Raw genomic sequence first — 26359 nt, forward strand, 5'->3', positions numbered from 1 at the left:
TTAGATCTCTGTTTTTTTGTTTCCTTTGGTCACCAAACACAATCTGTTTCCTCAGAAAATTATTTTTGGAATTCCAGAAAAGTAATTTTGATTTTAACTTCTTATTTTGTTTCAGGAAATTGTAATATATATTTAATAACTTTCATATGAGAATTTAACTTTAGAGATTACAAAGGGGAGGTAGCATGTCGTGATTCAGAGTAATTCCTTGAAAAACAATAGAAAGGAAATTGTGATACATCTAATTGATCTTCACTCTCGTTAGTCCTGGAGAAAAATTCTAATCAAGGAAGAACTTGTCACTGGGCACTTAATCACCAGCTGAGGAAAGAAGCAATACCCGGTAAATCAAGAGGCCCAATTGGCCTATATCATTCACCTGTTTCTAATGCATTTTAAAATTGATCTTTATGCAAATCAAAATATCTCTTTATTCCAATATGAGAGTAATTCAAACATATTTTTTTGTAGCCAGTGGGCCTGTATCGTTCACATGCATCTAATGTAACTTTGAAGTTGATTTAGATCATTTAGACAGATGCTAAGCAGATTAACACTTCAAATAAAAGAGTAGTATAGGTTATATTCATTTTAATCAAGTTTGTAAACCCCATACCTAGGTCTCTGGGTCTCTTGGGTATTGAGAAGTCATTGCTTAGATATTTTAACATATTTGACCCCTGTGACCTTGAAAATAGGTCAAGGTCATTTACGTGAACTAACTTTATAGCCTTGATCCTAGCAGGCTACTGGCCTAATTCCAGGTCTCCGGGCATTTTGGTTATGTAGATATTTGACTTCAATGACCTTGAATGTAGGCCAGGGGCATTAACAAACTTTGTAGCCCCTCACCCCAGCATGCTACTGTAAAAAACTATATCTCCATTAACTGTGATTTGAATCTCAATGTGTTTGATAATATTTCCATAGCTGTCTTATGCTCACAACATTGTGTTCATAAAAAAGAGGAATGAGATATATATAACTGAGCATGCAATGCATCTAGTAGTGTTACATATATATGAGTTGGGGCTTACTTTTCTTTGCAGTTCAAATATTTGCAAATATAAAACTCTTCAAATTATTAATATGTGAAATCTTGAGTTAATCGTCTTTTGTATGCCAATGCTGACGTATCAATATAAGTTGTGTCCATGGAAACCATGGTTCGAAACCAACAAGTGCAATACCAGGCAACTGCCCGACGTGGTTTTCAAACTGGCGACCCAGAGGTGGAGGGCTAGTGATAAAGTGAAGGTGTCTCAACACTTCATCATTAGTCCTCCATCTCTGGGTTCCGAGTTCGAAACCTGCCAGGTACTGGCCGTAGGTCAGTGGTTTTTCTCCGGGTACTCCGACTTTCCCCCACCTCAAAAACCTGGCACGTCCTTAAATGACCCTGTCTGTTAAAAGGACGTTAAACAAAATAAACCAAAGTAGGGATGGAAGGCGTCACGTATACTAATGTATTAAATCGATGAATGTGATATAGTAGTGTTGTAAGCGAGGCTATCATGCCTTCGACATGAAGTTGTATCATTCGTCCGTCATGTATTTGGTTGAGAGGATTTCCACACACATTCGTTAATTGTGATAGGGTGGTGGTATTTTCCGATCTTCGGGTGTTAAAACAAATACTTTGCAGATAAATTTTATTTTTTTTCTTTCATGTTAAGAACTCTCCGTCTGAGGGTGTTTGGGGCATACATTTACATATTTCTAGTGGTTTGTGGGTGTTTATCAACACGTGCATGTTCTATGGATTTAGCAAAGGTAAACGCATATATCATCAGAACCTTAATTCAAAAACGCAATCGTATCACCACCTCTAAAATAGCAATGACTATTAAAATTAACCAAACTTCTCCCGATATAATCTTAAAATATGGGTTGAGCATACCAGTGTATGTTCAGATATGGAGTTATTTGTCTTAAAGTTACTGTGTACGAACATTTGCGTTGGTTAATTAATAAAAGTCTGTGACGCGCTAACAGTAAATGTTACGGTTTTGTCAATCATGTAGTTCATAACTCGGACTGATTAATTGATCCTCAGAATCGCCTTTTTATTGCAGTTACGTGAGTGTAACATGTCAACTGTACTATTCGGTATTCTGTGTATGTGAATATATATTCTTTATTTCCATCAAAATTCATTATGACATAAAATATATATAAAAAAAAAAGTATTGATGTATTGCTTTGCTATACCCTGTTATCAGACATGGTTACGGTAGACAGGCCATGGATTCATAGAAACATGGTCACCTGTTACTAGAACGAATATTCATACCCTGCCTACACTGCTCTCCGGCTGTCAGAAATTGTCCGTCCGTCGTCCAGAGCTACGTTATCGCAGCTAACCTGTTACCTGTAACCTGCTGTCGAGGTCTTCTATAGGCGTTTCGCTTCTCTGACCCATCACAATATGTGTTTCCGGTTCCGATTGATATTGATAGCAGTCTGGGCAGAATTTAATGTTCTTATTTTTCCATAACTTGTTTAGGGTTGATTTGAATTGGTTTAGGGTGACGGATGACACCACTTCCCCGGACAAACTATTCCAATGGTTGACAATTCTTTGAGAGAAGGGAAAGTTTCCTGGTATTTAGTCTGCAGTGTTCTTTGGTAAGTTTTTTGGGTTGTGTCTCCCTCTCGCATTTTAAATAGCTTGCCCTTGTCACATTTATCCAAGTCAGTGAGGATTCTGTAGACTTCAATCATGTCCATTCTAAGGCGCCTGTACTGAAGTGATGGTAGGCCAAGGTGGACGAGTCTTACTTGATATGTTGTTCCTAATTGGTCTAAATAGTCTGGTGGCACGTCTTTGGACATTCTCTATGAGCTGAGCGTCTTTTTTGTTTATGAAAGACCATACTGGTTTGGCGTTCATACCAGTGATTTATGAAGTTTTTGACTGTTGTTTTTGTCATTTATCGTTAAGTTCTTTTGATAACTCCTAACATTCTGTTTGCCTTTTTGACTGACATCTGGATGTGTACCGAGAATTTCAAGTTTTTGTCCATCATGACTCCTAGATCTTTCTCTTCAGTAATTTCATCAATTTGTTTATTCCTGATGACTCCATAGTGTAGGGTTTACTCACTGATGGGCCTAGGTGCATATATTTGCATTTTGAAGGGTTGAATAGAAGTTGCCAATTGTGAGACCAAGTTGTTTATATCACACTGGAAAATTTCCTCGTCATCTTTATTGTTTACACAACCATATAATTTGGTGTCGTCAGCGAAGATCTTTATTGCATTTTCGGCTACTTCTGGCAAGTCTTTTATATAGACGAGGAAGAGAACTGGACCTAATACACTCCCTTGTGGTATACCACTTGTTACTCCTGACTCGTTAGAACTTTTACCATTTAGGACCACTCTTTGTTTGCGTTCAGTAAGAAAGTCTTTAATCCACTTAAGGACATTCCCTTTAATTCCATATCCTGCTAAATTTCTTAGAAGTCTTTCATGAGGGACCGAATCAAAAGCTTTTTGAAAGTCGAGGTATAGCACATCAGTATTGTTTTTCTTGTCCAACTCCTCTGTCCAGGTATAAGTTGGTTGACACATTAATGACATTTTCTTAAACCGTGTTGATGTTTGATGAAGAGGTTGTTTGCTTCCATATGATCCATCATTTTTCCCCTTAGGATGTTCTCCATAATTTTACAGGTATTTGATGTTAGACTAATAGGGCGGTAATTTTGTGCAAGATGTTCGGATCCCTTTTTGTGAATGGCGGTAAAATTAGCTACTTTCCATTATTTTGGTACCTTTCGTTGGTCAAGTGTTTTCTGGAAGATATCTGTGAGTGGTTTGGTGCAGAATTCCTTGGTTTCTTTCAGAAGTTTTTGAGTGGAGATTATCTGGACCTTGTGCCGTAGTTGTTTTCAGTTGGTCTAGCAGGTTTTTAACTTTTTCTTCTTTGATCTGAATTTCTGTCAGGTCTTCTTGGACGTGTCTAGATGGGAAGTTTGGAATGTTTCCGAGATCCTCGGTGGTGAAAACACTTGTAAAGAATTTGTTAAGCTCTTCTGATTGTTCATCTGTGAGCATTATGCCAGTTTCATTTTCGAGACTCTCTATGTTGTCTTTGATATTTGTTTTGGACTTTACGTATCTCCAGGATGATCTTGGGTCTGTTTTAATATTTTCTGCCAGCTGCGATTCATATTCGGCCTTGGCCTTCCTTACTTCATTGCTTGATATTTTTTTGTTATGTTTTCTTCTATTTTGGTCACTTCTACAGTGAGCATATTTTTTTTCCATCGCGTCTTTTCCCGCTTTATGGCTATACGGGTACTGTCATTCATCCATGGTGTTGCAAAGTGTTTGTTGGGCGCCTTACACACTGGTATGATTTCTTGATTTAGTATGTCGGTAAAGCGATTCCAAACTTCGTCCACAGATTCGCTGTTATTTGTTGCCCATGATAGTGTTTCTAGATGTTGTCTGATGTTGTCATAGTTGCCTTTGTTGAAGTTTATTTTCGGGGCTGTCTCAGTTTGATCACAGTACAGTTGTATTAGGAATATTATAGTTGTGTGATCACTTTGCAAGTGGTGCATTTGTCTCAAGTTTGTTGATTATGTTGATTTCATTGGTTAACAGTAGATCTAGAGTTGATGGTGTATCATGTTCCCTTATCCTTGTTGGCTAAGTGATGTGTTGAATTAGAAAATTATCCCCTACCATTTCTACGAATATTGATGCTGGGTGATTTTCACTGACAGTTGTTGTTTCCTCTCTCCAGTTAATTTCGTTAAAGTTTAAGTCACCAATACTTATGATGTGAGAGTAGCTGTAGTGGTTGATTGATAAAGCCTTCCCTAAATCAGAGATGTTGGTGTTTGGTGAGTTAGGGCTACAAAAGTTACACTGGGATAGTAACCAATCGTTGGTTTTGAGTTATATATGCATATACTCTATGTTTATACATATATTCTATGTTTTCAACATTATACGGTTTTACTTCTGATGCTCTTATGGTTTCACTGATATAGATGCAGATGCCTCGTCCTTTAAGTCCTCGTTTTCTTTGCTGTATAACTTGTAGTTTGTTGTTATATTCTGATAGTTGTAGGTTACAGTTCGTTCTATTTGAATGTTTGGTTCAAACTATTCATATATACAGAGTTAAAACTGTTAAAAACTTCCTCAATATAGCTGATCGGAGTTGTTGGCTTGAATGGCACTAACTTGTAGTAACTCTGGTTGAGAAGCAGGGCACTCCCTATTTCTCAGTTGAGTACTATTGGGGTATGAACAGATCTGTCTATGAATGTTGTATTATCAAAGTCATCACTGTATAATCTTGTAGGTTCGTCCTCGTCGCTACTTAGTAGGTTTGTTGGTGTGTTTGTTATTGTTTGTTCTGCCGCTGGTCTGTGTGAACTCTTATTTTCTGCCCTTGCCTCTCGTCTTTATTTTTGTTTATTTCTCTTTGTTTGGGTGTGAGGTCCTTTACAATTATAACTCTCCTTAATTGCCTTGGTGCCTGTTTTAAGATGTTTCGTGCGTTGTCTAGGATCCTTTTCCTTTGGCTCTTGCTACCAAGGGTTACTTTTAGGGGTCTCATCTTGTTTACTGCAGGCTTTCCTAGTTTGATAGCAGTTTTAACTGTAACATCTTTTATTCCAATGGAGGCACTCAATACTTTCTCTGATTTCTGTTCTGATTTCGCCGGCCAAGTTCTCTTTGATATGTTTGTGACCTCTTCTAGGATATGTTCTTTCATCAATTGGACTTCCTTTTTAACGTTAGTGGAAATAGTTTTGTCGATGTCATCTAGCTTTTGTTTCTGTGGATTTGAGCCTGTTGTCATTTTTTTTATCCTTATCTGTTAGAACAGTTTTCATGTTGTTATCCTCAGTGCTTAGGGCGCCTATGAGTGCTAACGACAGTTTGGTACATCGAAGACAGAAGGATAATTCACAGATTGAGCATACCATAAATGGACATCCCGCTTCAAAGGTTTTATCACATTTGGGACATTGATTACTGCCGATTCTGGCTCTTTTTAGGTCACGACGTGGGGTGGAAGTATGTTGAGCCATGGCCATTTTAATAGCTTTTGGGCCAAAGCAATGCTATCCCTATTTAACCTTGTATGCTATTGACAATGTTGGAAAAAATTCAGTTTGACACAGTACTCCCTATTTCACTTTAACTTTTCCTTTTAACGACTTGAGTACACTTTGATTTGTTTTACAGTTATGGGATAACAGGGCATTCCTTATTTTCCCATACTATAAACCTATTCGTGAAGTCTTGGTAGTTCGTTACAGGGGTGGATGTCGTCAGTGTATAGAGCGAAGTTCTTTTTGTATTTCGTTCATTTTGATTTGGACTTCGAACTTTGAATGATGTCTTGCGAAAGACGAGGCGATATAAATTCAGTGTTCAGATTCTTTAGTTATTGATTGATCAAGTCCACACAATTATTTATTTCAAAGTCTGACCTCTGGTATTGTTGAGGGTTGGGGTGTCCTTTGATCGTATTCCATTTTTGGATAGACAGGTAAGGAATATCCAAATGTATCACTAACACTCCTATTTCTGGAGAGGATATCAGTTTTCAAAATCCTGTATTGATCTAAATGAGAATAAGTATTCCTTCGTAAGTCATCTTTGGTATCAATAAAGGTTTGTTTTAGTAGTTACTTCACATTTCCCAAACCATAGCATCACGACAGGTGCACGAGATGTTGTAAACACTGAGAACAATCGTCGTCTAAGTTGCTGATTAGATATGTCAGCCCCGCTTTTATAGATTAAGTTTATATGGGCAATATCGCGCGTGTGTGTTTGACTTTCCACGTACCTGCATTTGCTGTCTCCAACTAAGATAACTTGCCTTTGTGGAACACCATAGCTCAATTTTTCCTCCTCGCTCAACTTTATCTTTTCAGTAATTTTCTCCACCTTTCTTAAGAGAGTCATTTAGGTTTCAGGGAATTTTACTTGATGTATATATGTAGTTGGAGTTGAGGATCTTGAGATCTTTGCCACATGGCTAGATGATTTATGGTCGCCGTCTTAGATTTTGAGAATTTGTAGCATCAGTGGTTCCTTTGTTATTAAACCTTTACATTGCAGATTTACATTTGGGATAAATACCCCTATAATAGTAAATAGCCGTTTTGTCGCTTCAAGTCGTTTTCTTGTGATGAATGGTCACTTGTATTGATGATTGAGATCGGTTTTTTGGATGATTTTCTCTCCTATGAAAACACGTTCATCTTAACCAACCAGAACTGTCGAATATTTTACTTTGTCCCGTCGTCTTCGACTTAAGGACATTCCCTTTAATTCCATATCCTGCTAAATTTCTTAGAAGTCTTTCATGAGGGACCGAATCAAAAGCTTTTTGAAAGTCGAGGTATAGCACATCAGTATTGTTTTTCTTGTCCAACTCCTCTGTCCAGGTATAAGTTGGTTGACACATTAATGACATTTTCTTAAACCGTGTTGATGTTTGATGAAGAGGTTGTTTGCTTCCATATGATCCATCATTTTTCCCCTTAGGATGTTCTCCATAATTTTACAGGTATTTGATGTTAGACTAATAGGGCGGTAATTTTGTGCAAGATGTTCGGATCCCTTTTTGTGAATGGCGGTAAAATTAGCTACTTTCCATTATTTTGGTACCTTTCGTTGGTCAAGTGTTTTCTGGAAGATATCTGTGAGTGGTTTGGTGCAGAATTCCTTGGTTTCTTTCAGAAGTTTTTGAGTGGAGATTATCTGGACCTTGTGCCGTAGTTGTTTTCAGTTGGTCTAGCAGGTTTTTAACTTTTTCTTCTTTGATCTGAATTTCTGTCAGGTCTTCTTGGACGTGTCTAGATGGGAAGTTTGGAATGTTTCCGAGATCCTCGGTGGTGAAAACACTTGTAAAGAATTTGTTAAGCTCTTCTGATTGTTCATCTGTGAGCATTATGCCAGTTTCATTTTCGAGACTCTCTATGTTGTCTTTGATATTTGTTTTGGACTTTACGTATCTCCAGGATGATCTTGGGTCTGTTTTAATATTTTCTGCCAGCTGCGATTCATATTCGGCCTTGGCCTTCCTTACTTCATTGCTTGATATTTTTTTGTTATGTTTTCTTCTATTTTGGTCACTTCTACAGTGAGCATATTTTTTTTCCATCGCGTCTTTTCCCGCTTTATGGCTATACGGGTACTGTCATTCATCCATGGTGTTGCAAAGTGTTTGTTGGGCGCCTTACACACTGGTATGATTTCTTGATTTAGTATGTCGGTAAAGCGATTCCAAACTTCGTCCACAGATTCGCTGTTATTTGTTGCCCATGATAGTGTTTCTAGATGTTGTCTGATGTTGTCATAGTTGCCTTTGTTGAAGTTTATTTTCGGGGCTGTCTCAGTTTGATCACAGTACAGTTGTATTAGGAATATTATAGTTGTGTGATCACTTTGCAAGTGGTGCATTTGTCTCAAGTTTGTTGATTATGTTGATTTCATTGGTTAACAGTAGATCTAGAGTTGATGGTGTATCATGTTCCCTTATCCTTGTTGGCTAAGTGATGTGTTGAATTAGAAAATTATCCCCTACCATTTCTACGAATTTTGATGCTGGGTGATTTTCACTGACAGTTGTTGTTTCCTCTCTCCAGTTAATTTCGTTAAAGTTTAAGTCACCAATACTTATGATGTGAGAGTAGCTGTAGTGGTTGATTGATAAAGCCTTCCCTAAATCAGAGATGTTGGTGTTTGGTGAGTTAGGGCTACAAAAGTTACACTGGGATAGTAACCAATCGTTGGTTTTGAGTTATATATGCATATACTCTATGTTTATACATATATTCTATGTTTTCAACATTATACGGTTTTACTTCTGATGCTCTTATGGTTTCACTGATATAGATGCAGATGCCTCGTCCTTTATAGTCCTCGTTTTCTTTGCTATATAACTTGTAGTTTGTTGTTATATTCTGATAGTTGTAGGTTACAGTTCGTTCTATTTGAGTGTTTGGTTCAAACTATTCATATATACAGAGTTAAAACTGTTAAAAACTTCCTCAATATAGCTGATCGGAGTTGTTGGCTTGAATGGCACTAACTTGTAGTAACTCTGGTTGAGAAGCAGGGCACTCCCTATTTCTCAGTTGAGTACTATTGGGGTATGAACAGATCTGTCTATGAATGTTGTATTATCAAAGTCATCACTGTATAATCTTGTAGGTTCGTCCTCGTCGCTACTTAGTAGGTTTGTTGGTGTGTTTGTTATTGTTTGTTCTGCCGCTGGTCTGTGTGAACTCTTATTTTCTGCCCTTGCCTCTCGTCTTTATTTTTGTTTATTTCTCTTTGTTTGGGTGTGAGGTCCTTTACAATTATAACTCTCCTTAATTGCCTTGGTGCCTGTTTTAAGATGTTTCGTGCGTTGTCTAGGATCCTTTTCCTTTGGCTCTTGCTACCAAGGGTTACTTTTAGGGGTCTCATCTTGTTTACTGCAGGCTTTCCTAGTTTGATAGCAGTTTTAACTGTAACATCTTTTATTCCAATGGAGGCACTCAATACTTTCTCTGATTTCTGTTCTGATTTCGCCGGCCAAGTTCTCTTTGATATGTTTGTGACCTCTTCTAGGATATGTTCTTTCATCAATTGGACTTCCTTTTTAACGTTAGTGGAAATAGTTTTGTCGATGTCATCTAGCTTTTGTTTCTGTGGATTTGAGCCTGTTGTCATTTTTTTTATCCTTATCTGTTAGAACAGTTTTCATGTTGTTATCCTCAGTGCTTAGGGCGCCTATGAGTGCTAACGACAGTTTGGTACATCGAAGACAGAAGGATAATTCACAGATTGAGCATACCATAAATGGACATCCCGCTTCAAAGGTTTTATCACATTTGGGACATTGATTACTGCCGATTCTGGCTCTTTTTAGGTCACGACGTGGGGTGGAAGTATGTTGAGCCATGGCCATTTTAATAGCTTTTGGGCCAAAGCAGGGCTATCCCTATTTAACCTTGTATGCTATTGACAATGTTGGAAAAAATTCAGTTTGACACAGTACTCCCTATTTCACTTTAACTTTTCCTTTTAACGACTTGAGTACAATTTGATTTGTTTTACAGTTATGGGATAACAGGGCATTCCTTATTTTCCCATACTATAAACCTATTCGTGAAGTCTTGGTAGTTCGTTACAGGGGTGGATGTCGTCAGTGTATAGAGCGAAGTTCTTTTTGTATTTCGTGCATTTTGATTTGGACTTCGAACTTTGAATGATGTCTTGCGAAAGACGAGACGACATAAATTCAGTGTTCAGATTCTTTAGTTATTGATTGATCAAGTCCACACAATTATTTATTTCAAAGTCTGACCTCTGGTATTGTTGAGGGTTGGGGTGTCCTTTGATCGTATTCCATTTTTGGATAGACAGGTAAGGAATATCCAAATGTATCACTAACACTCCTATTTCTGGAGAGGATATCAGTTTTCAAAATCCTGTATTGATCTAAATGAGAATAAGTATTCCTTCGTAAGTCATCTTTGGTATCAATAAATTTGGTTTGTTTTAGTAGTTACTTCACATGTCCCAAACCATAGCATCACGACAGGTGCACGAGATGTTGTAAACACTGAGAACAATCGTCGTCTAAGTTGCTGATTAGATATGTCAGCCCCACTTTTATAGATTAAGTTTATATGGGCAATATCGCGCGTGTGTGTTTGACTTTCCACGTACCTGCATTTGCTGTCTCCAACTAAGATAACTTGCCTTTGTGGAACACCATAGCTCAATTTTTCCTCCTCGCTCAACTTTATCTTTTCAGTAATTTTCTCCACCTTTCTTAAGAGAGTCATTTAGGTTTCAGGGAATTTTACTTGATGTATATATGTAGTTGGAGTTGAGGATCTTGAGATCTTTGCCACATGGCTAGATGATTTATGGTCGCCGTCTTAGATTTTGAGAATTTGTAGCATCAGTGGTTCCTTTGTTATTGAACCTTTACATTGCAGATTTACATTTGGGATAAATACCCCTATACTAGTAAATAGCTGTTTTGTCGCTTCAAGTCGTTTTCTTGTGATGAATGGTCACTTGTATTGATGATTGAGATCGGTTTTTTGGATGATTTTCTGTCCTATGAAAACACGTTCATCTTAACCAACCAGAACTGTCGAATATTTTATTTTGTCCCGTCGTCTTCGAACTACAAATCTATTCGTGTTTTACTGTAGTTAAAAAGATAAAATGGTCTTTGATGGACGGATAACTAGGATAATACATTTTGGGGTTATCGCAAAATCTTTTATCTAATGCAATATTTTCATAAATTATTGTCGATGTTAAGTTTGTTATCAGGGTGGCACAGTTGTAACATGCTTGCCTTTCACCGAGGCAGCCGGGGTTCGATAGCAGCATAAAGATACAAAATTTGAGCTTCACCTTTAAACCAGCCACCTTGAATTCTTGCCCGATAAACTTGACCTTTGGTCAGTAGACATCTTGTTAAATTCTACCAAATATTACTTCAAAGTGTCATATAAAAATGTCAATCAGTGAAAAGCTACATATTTTACCTTGACATTTGACCTCTTACCCGATGACCTTGACATTTGGCTAGTGACTCCTTGTTTAATGCAAACAACCATTTATTGTTTATCATGGAAAGGCAACAAAAATTGACCTTTGAGTTTGATGACCCTGATCTTTGACCTTGACTTTTAAGCTGAGTGTGCATTTTTCTTAACTAAACAACTTGATCCAGTTTCATATGAATTGATTAATAAAAACCAACGTTACAGCCAGAAGTAAAATGTGTAGACAGACAGACGGACAGAACGATTACTATGGGGCATCCGTATCTTCCATATGGGATCCTAAACATACATGTAGTAACCTTGACAAACAATGACCTAAAGTAAGCGATGAAGATTGTGTTAGGCGTTTAATATTGTGTATAAAATAGTCAAACTATAACTTGATTGTGTAACAAGCATATTTTATTATCACAGTAATCTGGGTTTTGTACATTCACAGTCTACAAGACCATGGCAAAGATTCTATGTAAAACAAGATAACTTTCTGTTTAAAATAACAATGGCTATGACCTTTTTTCGGATGATACATATGATGTTCAATACTATTGTTGATGTGGCACAAACATCAACGTAAACACTAAGTAACATTCTCCTAATTACAATCAACGATAATATACACGTTCTATTTTCTTTCTTTAGGCATGCATATAGATTTGTATATATACATTTTTATATATGTAATATATAAAGTGAAGCCGTTTTCTAATAAAGTATTGGTAACAAAACACAAACTAACGTATTTGCTAGCGTTATATTAGAGTTATTTTTTTCATTCATTACTTTACTACAAAACACATCAGATGGAACTTTAAACATATTGAAAGAAAATATATCCGTAGATGAATATGGGACTGATGCACTGTTACTTGAATAATTTAATGTATTGCTTTTCCAAAACATATACGTGTACATCTAAACCTGTTGCGGAACCAGTCATTAATTGTAAGCACGCTATTTTAAAGCCGTGAACACTTCTACATACAGTACTCGTATGGTTTATTGTACGTAATACGATCCTAAGTTAAGTGGAACAGTATGTAAGGATGTGATAACACATTGACAACAGGAATATATTCCTCACATAGACAATAACTCCAGCTGAAGGAATAAAATATTTGTAAAAGAAAGATATGCCTAATGGAGACGATGTCATTCACATTGCTAGGCTATTGAGACCTTGTTTCAAAACAATTATTGCCACCAATAGGCAACTAGGACAAATTTAGACTTACATATTCGTATTTTTGTATTGGTGAATACTAAAGACATGTATAGATAGTGTTTCTGACCCTACTTTCGATCGCCAAAATGTTACGTTGAGTTAATTTCTCGTTCTGATGTCAAACGATACTGCAATATAGCCCTAGCACTGGTTAAAATATGAAAACGAGTTTGGTAATTTCTCATTTTAAAATTAATGAGAAATGTCATTTTGGATGTGTCTCATAAACATTCATCAATAATTTCTTTTGGTAATTATGAAAAATTAGAAATATACTGATGTGTAAACAATACCTTAATTATAAATGAAAATACGTGACATTTGAAAGTATACAAGACTATGTTTTAACACAAATAACGTATTTGTTGAGAGTGATGCACGTCTTTATCTAGTATTGATTACCTCCGATCAAAAATGATAATTGGTCACTTTCTCTCTTAAATCAACATTTAGTGTACCGTATGTAAATCATAATTGGTCATTCGCCCTGTTTAATCAACATTTAATATACAGAGGCTTCTTTGAGCAAGTCGATTTATAGCTGTTTTTGTTAACATAACGTATATTTAGATTGTTTCTGTCTGCAGGAAACTTCTCTCTTGCTGATACATTTATCAGTGTCGTGTATGCTTGATTTCACCTGTATATAGTAATACAGAGTTATATGGATGACCAATCTTTTAATTATAGAACCTGGTTATTATAGTAATAGAGTTATATAGATGAATGATAATTTAATAATAATGCTACACTGTATAGGATCAATAGATTAATGCCTTTGTATAAAGTGTTTAAAAATGCGTCTCGAATACGTAGAATCATTCATACTTGGAGATGATGTGTTTGATTTGGAAAAAAAATGCTTTTCACTTATCTTTAAACCTGAGGTTGTATTGATGTAAAACAAGCGTATATATTTCTGAGATACATAATTATAATTAAACAATTCTCGTAGTTCAGAGATTTTGGTTTGTCCGGAAACTAATTTCAACACGAAAATAGATTAAGGTACGGAAAGCGGCGACAGATGTGTTGATAATTTAGCATGGGTATTGATTCACTTAATACATAATAAAACTGACATTGTTAAACTCCCCTAACAATAGCGGTCAATCGATCGCTTGGCAGTGGCCAGACGCGGATATTAATATGCAACGGCGATAATTTCCTGTTTCCTGTACTTGATTAAAATGCCAAGACCACACTGCATGGTGCCATCACAAATTTCAAACTAGCTTGTTTTTACAGTTATGTTGATCTTATATAGGTACTTTTATATGTAGCTTATATTCTCATGCCAACAGTTGTGAAGACATTTAGATATTTCCTTTCATTCACAATTTCTTGAATTTAAATACAGCAAATAAATAAAGCTCGAATAAACTCACAATCTGTCATCTGAGCCCGACATCGCGTGATATTGCCACATTTAACATAAACATGAACACATTGAACCGATTCACGTCGTGGTCCAGTATAGCACCAGGTTCTCAACTCATGTATCCTAAATGTCATTAAATACTATCAATTAGTTGTAATATGTTGTTGAAAATGTTGCGCACTTCCTTTCACGGAAATATGACATCAACTGTTTGAGTTTGACTCAATTTTGTACACAACACGAAACGATGACACTACAAGGTAATGGAAATCCTGGGGTCCAGGAAGGTCACTGTATAGGTAAGTATTTTCACCTCATCAGCTCGTCAGCTCAACGGACGTCGCAAGGTCACTGTAGCCGATATGCCAGTATATACGAGGTAAAGTCAAGGGACATCGCAAAATCACTGTGGCCGATAGGTCAGTATACATAGTAAAGTTCACTTCATCAGCTCGGCAGATCAAAGGACATCGCAAGGTCATTTAACATTGCCTCCAGGTTTTCAAACGCATCTTTGTTTTCCTTTGACAAATTTGAGGACGGTTCTAAATAAGAAAAAAATACAAAGACATATTAGGGAATTCATATATACAAATCTAACTCTAAAAAGCGAGATAATAGGGAGTTCATATATACGAATCTAGCTAGAAATAGCGAGTTAATAGGGAGTTCAGTTTCGGTAAGATATGCAATATATTGATATCTGAATGTGGACACCCTTTCGAATATGTTATGTTTATAACTGTACTTCTGGAACATTTCAACATTGATGACCTTCATTTCCTCTGTAAGCCTCCTACCGTAATGGGGTTAAAACATTTACTTACTTGTCTGGATATCTGCTGGAGCACGTAAGGTAATATTCGGATTTGATTCGGAATGTACGAGTACTCTGTAGGTTCCATCTAGAAATATAATGTCAGATTTATTTAGAATGAACATTAAAAAAAATGTATGTTGAACGAGTTTTTCCTAAACTTTCTCTACCTTGTTCCTAACGAACATTTTGCCGTTTTTTCTCTTCAGTTTTGTCTTGTGAATTATAATGTTATCAATACGCCAGTAAGAATGAAATAAGTGATATTCAACCATGTAAGTATATTAGAAAATTCGAATCTAAGAACAGTTTGATGTTGCCGATAGTGATATATAAGAACTGCACAAACGATGTGCTTTGTGTTACGCAGTCTTGATTTGTCGCGTATAATATTAAATTCCTTCATTTTCACGTCTGTAACTATAGAGTAGTTGGAAGGTAAAGTAACTTAATGACATTTGATATCTACTTTATCTAATGACTACTGGTGTTTATACCTGTACTGAGGGTGATACCCGTAAACGTTGCAATAGGTTTTGCCTGGACGCGAGTGGTTTCAAGATTGGTCGTCAGATTCCCTCGTAAAACATCACAACCACCTGAGAAAGAAGACAGACATATATAGTTCTAATACCTACAGCTACATGTACTATATATACAACTGATTTTACTAGTAAACACCAAATTTGATAGGATCAATGAACGAACAAAGCAGTAAATGTAATATTATGTATATTTGGATATTCGTTTCTAGAAAATAAATACTTATTCCAAAATTCCTATACAAATGTTTGGTTTACAGAGTGAATTAAAAAAAAAAGAAGAGAAAAGGATGTTCAGTTGTCTCATCCACATCAGGCTCGGTATACAATACATCATTTGTTTGCACCACTTATGCTATTTCGTACCTTCAACTGATAAGGTTAATTTATCAGTACATCCAACGTCTCCTTCTACAACCATATCTGGGATTATCTCCCCTGTTGTAATTGAACATGGCGGAGGTTGCTTCCATTTTGGATGAAGGAGTTTGAATTCTTAAAAAGAAAGATACAAACTGATTATATGGATAATATCATAAGTCACGCTTATTGTAAGTACTGTACGCTTATATAAGTCACGACATTAATACCAAGCTGTTTCGGTTATACCTCTACTTCGTTTATACTGGATTCCTAAACTTTATTTTAAGGTTTATAAACAACCTTTTGATGTAGGCTAGAGTAGTTGTTCAACTAAGCCTTTATCCAAATTCCTTACCACCAATCTTAGTTCAATGAAATCGGGGTTGCATTCCTATTGGGATATTATTTACTTGCAGAAGTGGAATAAATGAAATGATAAACTTGAAACTCTTCAAACATCTTTCAATAATTTGTATGGCGGGTGTCGTCGTGACCTAGATTTGTATGGCGGGTGTCACCGTGACCTAGATTTGTATGGCGGGTGTCGTCAAGGAAGCAGAAGACGCTTATTCTTCCGGATCACCTGGTTTAATTCCCGTCGTACTTGTAAGGAGTCTCCATGCTAATCTATATTTATGTTTATATTTTGCCTTTGCTTAATCGATTCTGAGTATGAATTACAGTTTTGGCATTATGTTGCACATTGTCGGTATTATTTTTTCTATATCTATATACATTGACAAAGGGAAACGAAACCGGTTGATATTAATACTAGCATACATACAGGTTGACGTACAATCGGGTTAATATTCTACGTCATCGCCAGATATTTCCTTTGGTAAAGAGTCAACCATCGTGTATTACATCGCCGGTATGTTTGCCAATATTAATCACATTAAGCAACCTTTGACAATGAATAGATTATGTTATTTCGTTCAAGCAAAATACAATTTTATTATCATAGCTCATTCATATTGCAAATCCATAACCATTTTTGAAAACCATTCTAAATGTCCCCAGGTCTGTCGCTAAATACCCATTACATTTGTTTATTTAATGAACTAGTTATGCAATGAAATGAATTCAAAATATCTAATGCGAAACAAACAATATTTAAAAACATATCGCAATGATACCACATTTTCGATAGAAACAAACTTTCAAAACGGTAAATTTTGCAATCATATAATAGTTGTAACAATAATCATGCAATCTATGAAATAGAGATCAGCATTAAAGATGTCACAATATAGAAGGTACATATGTATATGTATTTAATAGAAGACAATGTTTACAAACTGTGATAATCACAATCATTCAACATACTTATAAACTATAAGATAATGCACACAAATTATTATCATTTATCCATTAGAGTCTTTTGGTGAGGTTATTATGGTGTTATACCGACCTAGTAGAATCAAAGTTTTAAAACTCGGTCATTATCTTAGATTCTAACAGGTCGGCATAACATCATATTGAACGAATCAAATCGTCTTAATTTTATATAAGTTATGACACTTGTTTCCAAATGGATGGAACTGCATCATATTTATTTTGATAACAGGCCGGTCAGTCATTATGACGCAATAAACACGATATTGATTCTGTGTTTTCTAAAAATAGAAAGACCATGTTTATATATCAAACTATTAACTTCTTCGTGGACATGTTTTAGCAAATGAGAATTGAGGAAAATCTGTGCATAACTTATATCACTGTGTAATGTGTTTTATATTACCAAAAATGTCTGTAATAGTAAGCAATATTCAACGGTAATTGACAAATTTGTAATTAACATATAGAATGCTGATCTAAGTTCGTTAACATATGTGCTGATAGCTGACCTGCTTTCCGTAATCTCTTCAGTTCCTTTGACAAAGTCTGCACATCATCCTCTGTACACTACATAAAGACAATAAAATACACACGTTGATGCCCTGCTGAGAAATCATGTTATTTAGATTTATATACAGAATGCTATGCGATATTTTACACTCACTTATACAGAGTGTTATTATTTATCATTGAACATCATTCAACATAGCAGACTCTTAAAATCATGCATGCTTCCATACACCACATAGGGGAGTTTTATGGTCGCCATTATGATCTCATCGGGAAATATTTTATTCACGCATACGATATGAAAGTCTGATATAGTTCATATAATCTGAAGTCAACCTTGATTTGAAAAACATTTGTCGTCGATTAAGCAGAATAAACTTACACTCCCGGAACACATGTACCTGATCTTATTCTCCTTGTACATTTACTTATTCATGCCATCTCCTCGAGTAAATATATATTGTTTAGTTTCATTTCTGGTAACACTTTAAAGTGAGAATCATAAGACATCAATATATTTATAAACTACAGCCGGAAAGCTTGCTAGGTAGGGGCTTCCCAATCACCTATTTTCTGGTCTGTATTCTAGCTGTGATATTACGTTTTACATTATATTTCTGTAATTGATATATTTGTTCTCAATTCTTATGAAGATAAATTATAATGTACTAATCATGTTAATTATATACAGGTCTTTTATTTTTCTTAATTCTATGTAGTTGTTGTCTTGTATATTCTTAAAGTGTATTGTTGTACCTTCTATATATGTGTATATGTATTTTACAGGGCCGTATTGAAAACTATACTATTATTATTACACTCATTTAAATTTGTGTATCGACTACTGTAAAAATATAATTTTATAACTCATTTACACAGACACTACTGTGACTTAGCCTTTGATTCTCACGTATATAGAGGCTGATATGCGATATTTTTCTTATGCTGATTTAAATAGATACTGATGTTAAATATCTTTTCATAATCGCTTCTATAGAGACTAAAAGGCATTCCAACAAATCGATATGATACTAATCTGAGATTAATATATTTAATCACATCGTGGGGCGAGATAAATAAACCTTCTTACGAGGGTTGACACGTTTTCATGTCGTCTGAATGAGCAGATTTTTCTGTCCACCAATAAGAAAGAAATGTTTGTTTTGCTCTATTTATAACAGGCAATTTGCGGCGGTATTAAAAAAGGACTTTAAGCACTAGTTACGCTATGACGTAAATCGTAGAAAAAGAAAATCAACCAGCAAAATCAAATTGTACAATATTTCTCGATTGAAACCACCACCAAAATAAGAAAAAAACAAACGATTTATATGATTTCATTCTTTTGCAGATATATTGTATATTTTTCTTTAGAAAAGAAAACCCACAAAAAATCAGGATTAAACTACTTACCACTTCTTGTAAATCGTCATCGTCTTGGAGTAGAAACTTCCGGTACGTATTACAACCCTATATCGAAAATAAAACTAGATTTATAGATTGATCAAATTAAGTTAAACATGCCTTCAAGTGATAACAATAACTATAAATAAAGGGACTTTGTAATACAGATATAGCGTAATATAGATATAGCTGATGTGTTCCTACGCCCTCCGTAATATTGATATAGCTGTTGTGTTCCTACGCCCTCCGTAATATAGATTGAACTGGTGTGTTACTAAGCCTTCCGTAATATAGATAAAGCTGATGAGTTCCTACGCCCTCCGTAATACAGATATAGCTGATGTGTTCCTACGCCCTCCGTAATACAGATATAGCTGATGTGTTCCTACGCCCTCCGTAATATTGATATAGCTGATGTGTTCCTACGCCCTCCGTAATATTGATACAGCTGATGTGTCCCTACGCCTTTCAAAATCTAGATAAAACTGTTGTGTTCCTACGCCCTCCGTAATATTGATATAGCTGATGTGTTCCTACGCCCTCCGTAATATTGATATAGCTGATGTGTTCCTACGCTCGCACTACCTGCTATAGACACCTGTGAGCATAACGGTATTGTTGTTTTTAGCAAAATGTCTTATCCACATGAACTTTCTGTGATCTCCTGAATCTTGAATTTTACGCATGTTTTGCCGAAATTAACAGGTAGCTTAACAAATTAAAAGTCAAAATCAAGACCCATGGACAGCCGGTATATATATTAACAATGGGTCAAGTTACATTATGTACTTCTGTTTAATTGCAACAGAATAGTGATTTATATGCTTGTAACATATCACTGGGTTTGTTATTTAGAGAACCTTAGCCTTGCTAGTAGATCACGTGTGCACTACCGAGAGTTAGCTATAACAGACGAACACTTCCCGTTTTATCCATTATGAAATGAATGTTCTAAGATGACTTATTTCATTGAAAAACACAAAGATAATCGAAATGACTGGAAATGTTTTATACAAGTAATACTCAATTCGATCTACATTTCTTTAACGAGGATTGCATACAGAACAAAGGCTACTAGATGATAAATCGTTTATTTGTTATAGCAATATAGGCACAAAACATATTAAAAATTATTCCTAGAATATAATTTAATTTATCATAATGAAGACTGCTTGTTAATTTCTTTATTGGAAAGTTGTTGTTAGGTAGCAATATAGTTTGATTTATCCTGTACGGTTACTTCCCTTGGTTTGGTAGTTTATTTCCATATTTGCAATTAGAGTTATCGCCCTTGGCAGTTCCTGATATTCGGTAGCCATTGCTAGCGTGTGAGATACAAATGGAATTTTCTGCTCCCAGTTTCCTCCCCAACTTCATTAGCTAGCGTGGTTGAAGTAATTGGCCATCATTTGCCACATAATCATAACATAAAAATAAACCCAAAATAAAATGTGTAATTTTTGTTTGTTATTTGTTTGAGTTGTCTTCTATTTGATAAATTGAACTTTGTTGCACCAATATGACATCAGCAGCTATTGGATTTTAGCAAACAGATAAAGGAGCTCTGAAAAGAGAGACAGACCTTTCTTCGATATCATAATGAGGTAACATACATTGTCTAGACCTTATGTCTTCGCTTACACAATGACGTGTGATACTTGTACAGTAACATCTTACCTTACACACGAACTTGTCGATGTACTGTGTAAACCCCAGTTTGTTTATAGTATCTGCCACCCTGTCATCGGATCCACAAAGTGTCATTCCTTGGAAACACGTGTAGCTGTCGCCATGATTACTGAGGACTTGAAGTCTCCAATATCGCGAACTAGCTTCAAACCCTTTGAACGACTGGCCAACAGCTGTGGATGGGACAGATCAGGGTAACTGATATAAAAGCATGGCTAACTAATGTCTTTATAGCTTTATATATACTTTATAGCGATATCCCATCGAATTATGTAGGCATCCTGAAGAATCGGAGGGTTTGTAAATTATCTACTACATTGCATATTGAGATATGTTTTCCTTTATTTTTTCATACTAAGAAAAATATACTTAATTCGTTCTATTTCTTATCCTTCCACCTCGTATCAAAAAATAATTACATGATTCCACTGTAATCTTTTGTGCCATTCCCCGTTTAATTACAAACTGTTTATTTACCGTCCTCTTTAGGAACGAATCCCATTTATTGACAGAATGTATACCTAACGCCCTCTTTAGGATCGCTTCCCATGTATTGACAGAATGTATATTTACCATCCTCTTTAGGGTTATTCACCATTTATCGGCATACTGTATATCTACCGTCCTCGGTAATGTTATTCCACATGTATTGACAAATTGTATACCTACCGTCCTCTTTAAGGTAGTTGTCCATTTATTGACATATTGTATACCTACCGTCCTCTTTAAGGTAGTTGTCCATTTATTGACAGATTGTATACCTACCGTCCTCTTTAGGGTAATTGTCCATTTATTGACATATTGTATACCTACCGTCCTCTTTAAGGTAATTGTCCATTTATTGACAGATTGTTTACCTACCGTCCTCTTTAGGGTAATTGTCCATTTATTGACAGATTGTATACCTACCGTCGTCTTTAGGGTAATTGTCCATTTATTGACAGATTGTATACCTACCGTCCTCTTTAATGTAATTGTCCATTTATTGACAGATTGTTTACCTACCGCCCTCTTTAAGGTAATTGTCCATTTATTGACAGATTGTATACTTCCGTCCTCTTTAAGATAATTGACTATTTATTGACAGATTGTATACCTACCGTCGTCTTTAAGATAATTGTCCATTTATTGACAGATTGTATATCAACAGTCCTCTTTAAGGTAATTGTCTATTTATTGACAGATTGTATACCTACCGTCCTCTTTAAGGTAATTGTCCATTTATTGACAGATTGTATACCTACCGTCGTCTTTAAGATTATTGTCCATTTATGGACAGATTGTATACCTACCGTCGTCTTTAAGATTATTGTCCATTTATTGACAGATTATATACCTACCGTCGTCTTTAAGGTAATTGTCCATTTATTGACAGATTGTATATCAACTGTCCTCTTTAAGGTAATTGTCCATTTATTGACAGATTGTATACCTACCGTCGTCTTTAAGGTAGTTGTCCATTTATTGACAGATTGTATACCTACCGTTCTCTTTAAGGTAATTGTCCATTTATTGACAGATTGTATACCTACCGTCGTCTTTAAGATTATTGTCCATTTATTGACAGATTGTATACCTACCGTCGTCTTTTAGGTAATTGTCCATTTATTGACAGATTGTATACCTACCGTCCTCTTTAAGGTAATTGTCCATTTATTGACAGATTGTATACCTACCGTCGTCTTTAAGGTAATTGTCCATTTATTGACAGATTGTTTACTTTCCGTCCTCTTTCAGATAATTGTCCATTTAGTGACAGATTGTATACCTACCGTCGTCTTTAAGGTAATTGTCCATTTATTGACAGATTGTTTACTTTCCGTCCTCTTTCAGATAATTGTCCATTTAGTGACAGATTATTTACTTTCCGTCCTCTTTGAGATAATTGTCCATTTATGGACAGATTGTATACCTACCGTCGTCTTTAAGATTATTGTCCATTTAGTGACAGATTGTTTACTTTCGTCCTCTTTGAGATAATTGTCCATTTATGGACAGATTGTATACCTACCGTCGTCTTTAAGGTAATTGTCCATTTATGGACAGATTGTATACCTACCGTCGTCTTTAAGATTATTGTCCATTTAGTGACAGATTGTTTACTTTCGTCCTCTTTGAGATAATTGTCCATTTATGGACAGATTGTATACCTACCGTCGTCTTTAAGGTAATTGTCCATTTATGGACAGATTGTATACCTACCGTCGTCTTTAAGATTATTGTCCATTTAGTGACAGATTGTTTACTTTCGTCCTCTTTGAGATAATTGTCCATTTATGGACAGATTGTATACCTACCGTCGTCTTTAGGGTCACTTCTTCCTGTCCGTTTACAAACGAACGAGCCCGTTGTTGTCCAAGGACCTCTGTAATAAAGCAATCATTATGAAAGTAGGACAATGTCTTTAGTAAGAGAGGCAAACATGATCAATACCCAAATATGAGCTGTTGTCTTGTTACCAATGTACCACTTTATAACTCAATATGGTTTGTATTTAACCATTGCTATATTATACACTTGACTGAATATGGATTGCAATCTACTGTCGATATATCACACAATGAGTGTGGGTTATATTATATTATCGGTATATTACACACTGGATATTTAATGCATTATATAATTGGTACATTACACACTGAATATTGATTATTTTCTACTATCAGTTTATTGTACACTGAATATGTGTTACATTCAACAATTGATACATTGCACATTGTGTACAACTGTCTGGTGTAGTAATACCTACTCTATGTTACATCCTCTTTGAATTTCAAAGCATTTCACCATTTTTGGACTATCCCTGAAACATATGTTAGCAGAAATATATATTGTGATTCAATATTTTTGTTTATTTTTACATCATCCTTTCAGCGAGTTGAACATAGTTGAAAATATAATATACAACGGACAGAAAAACGAAATTGGATAAGTGCAGTAACTAGATCAAAGAAGGCTTAATAAATATGAAATCCGAAAAATATATGTTAAAGACAAAGAATCGATACGAGCCTGGGTTAAAACTTCAGAAACATTAGCCCTCTACCTTCTATGACAAAAAAACAACAGAAACATTCTTGGCACTAGATACGCAAGATAACAGTTGTTTGTTTAGATAGCACTGCAGAACAAATTCATATCTACACATATTTTCTAACATTGGCGACAGTAATTTGACACAAGAGGACACAATTTTGTGAAGATTTTCTCAAATTTATATTTAATAACTTGAAGGAAAATAAGCACAGAATTTTTGAGATCAAAATTTATTAACCCATGTGTAGTATTGAAAGACAAATATACGAGTTGAAAAATATATATGAAAATAACCGAACGATATATCAAGTCATTAAGAACTTGAAAATAATAATGCATTGTGATTTATGTACAAATCAAATATTTGAAACAAATTGAATGGATTATGAAAACTGAATAATAAAAATATTCACTGTAATGAAACGGAAAAAAGAATATCATCAGGACATGGGCTATTTCTGACTTCTAAAAAAGGCTTACAGCAACGTAAAAAAGCATGTAAATAAAATAACCTATGTATTGAAGGCTTTTTGTGCGTATATGTCTTATGAATGGACGTGAGAAAATAGAATGTGTAAGTAAGGTTACACTTTCGGTAGCTTCCTTTTTCTTCTTGCGTCCTCTCTGCAGTTAATTAAAGCAACACATACGATATATTTTATGTCGCCTCCGGAACATTCATGAGGAAAAAAATGTGATCACATACCTTTGTAATGCGCCTATCATTATAAACATATCATAGAATAAGATATCAAGGCTAAAAGGAACGGTAAAAATCATGTTTCTTAATCGAGCATAAAATTATACACAACTATTTTGTGGCGGTCTCCGAGGCGCGATGCTTGCTAAATCAAACTAGAATATTCGTCCCATGAGGAAATTCTACTTATGATATCGATGACCTACAGAGTGTTGGTCTCCTGAGGAGACTACGTATGGTATCGATGACCTACAGAGTGTTGGTGACCTGAGGAGATACTACGAATGGTTTCGGTGACCTACAGAATATTCGTCTCATGAGGAGGATCTACTTATGGTATAGAATGACCTACAGAATGTTAAACTAACCCCAGAGAGTTCATACTGGGCTCGAATGTCACCCAGTCTCTCTTTCGTTAGCGACTTACCATCCATATATGGTTATTCCCGTGAGTGTGTGGCTATGGCGCAAGTCCAGCACTGTCCATACGTGATGTGCATCCTGCATTATCCAGAATGTTCTGAGGTTACCTGTAGAATGTACAATATTAGTCAGTTAGGCATTACTTTTATCAGTTAGTAAGCTTTTCAGCATAAGATATAGATACTTTGGCAAAACGTTTCAGTTTCAAAACGTATGATAAAAATGAGATCATTAAAAAAGTTGAAAGATGAGGTACTCCATTCATATACCATGTCATCTAGAAAAAATTTGAACGCGATATGGATGATCATGCGAAAGTTTGGTAAACAAATGGGAGGGGCATTATAGGCGATTTGATGGTAGTGGAATGAAATGCTTTGACTTTCTTTTTTTTACAGCGAAATTTTTAAGGCCACCATACAATGTACATACATCGTACATACGTCTTTCTGTTTTTATCTTCCGTTTGTATTCATTAATTAGTTATACACGATTCCATCGTACACATTAAACCCAATAACTTATTTCAATTGATCATAAAGTAAGACGGAACTATTCAGATAAATATATACTACTTACAGTTATACGGTTAATATACAGATTGTGTCTTACAACTATCATCGTTTGTCCTCATATACAGATAGATCTGTGATAGCCGGTCTGGCTACTCTATCTAATATCGCGATTTATGTATACCATATCCGGACCTACATTGTACTATATACATGCCATCTGGGCGAAGTTGTATAATATTTGCACTTATATACACGATATCTAGACTAATTCATATGATATCCGGACTTATATACATGACATCTAGACTAATTTATATGATATCAGGACTTATATACATGCTATCTGGACCAATATTTATGATATACGGGATTATCTACATATCTAGACTAATAAATATGATATCCGAACTTCTATACATGCCATCTGGACCAATATTTGTGATAAACGGACTTATGTACATGACATCTAGACTAATTTATATGATATCCGGACTTATATACATGACATCTAGACTAATTTATATGATATCAGGACTTATATACATGCTATCTGGACCAATATTTATGATATACGGGATTATCTACATATCTAGACTAATAAATATGATATCCGAACTTCTATATATGCCATCTGGACCAATATTTGTGATAAACGGACTTATGTACATGACATCTAGACTAATTTATATGATATCAGGACTTATATACATGCTATCCGGACCAATATTTATGATATACGGGATTATTTACATTATATCTAGACTAATAAATATGATATCCGAACTTCTATACATGCCATCTGGACCAATATTTGTGATAAACGGACTTATGTACATGACATCTAGAC

The 26359-nt window shown here is 35.3% G+C and overlaps 1 protein-coding gene across 1 annotated transcript in view; it reads right to left on the bottom strand.

Annotated features, from left to right (window-relative positions):
- Window positions 1–11956: 11956 nt before the first annotated feature.
- Window positions 11957–26359, bottom strand: part of LOC117331737 — a 28067-nt gene continuing 13664 nt past the window's right edge. Inside the window, exons 12-21 of the mRNA XM_033890603.1 lie at window positions 25002–25104; window positions 23588–23641; window positions 23136–23203; window positions 20827–21011; window positions 19159–19215; window positions 17745–17802; window positions 15901–16029; window positions 15490–15591; window positions 15003–15080; window positions 11957–14720 (exon numbers count right to left, since the gene is read on the bottom strand). Coding sequence (XP_033746494.1) covers window positions 14623–14720; window positions 15003–15080; window positions 15490–15591; window positions 15901–16029; window positions 17745–17802; window positions 19159–19215; window positions 20827–21011; window positions 23136–23203; window positions 23588–23641; window positions 25002–25104 — 932 coding nt within the window. The 3' untranslated portion in view covers window positions 11957–14622. The remainder of the gene's footprint in view (window positions 14721–15002; window positions 15081–15489; window positions 15592–15900; window positions 16030–17744; window positions 17803–19158; window positions 19216–20826; window positions 21012–23135; window positions 23204–23587; window positions 23642–25001; window positions 25105–26359) is intronic.

The sequence above is a fragment of the Pecten maximus genome, chromosome 7, assembly GCF_902652985.1.
Source record: "Pecten maximus chromosome 7, xPecMax1.1, whole genome shotgun sequence".
Lineage (NCBI taxonomy): Eukaryota > Metazoa > Mollusca > Bivalvia > Pectinida > Pectinidae > Pecten > Pecten maximus.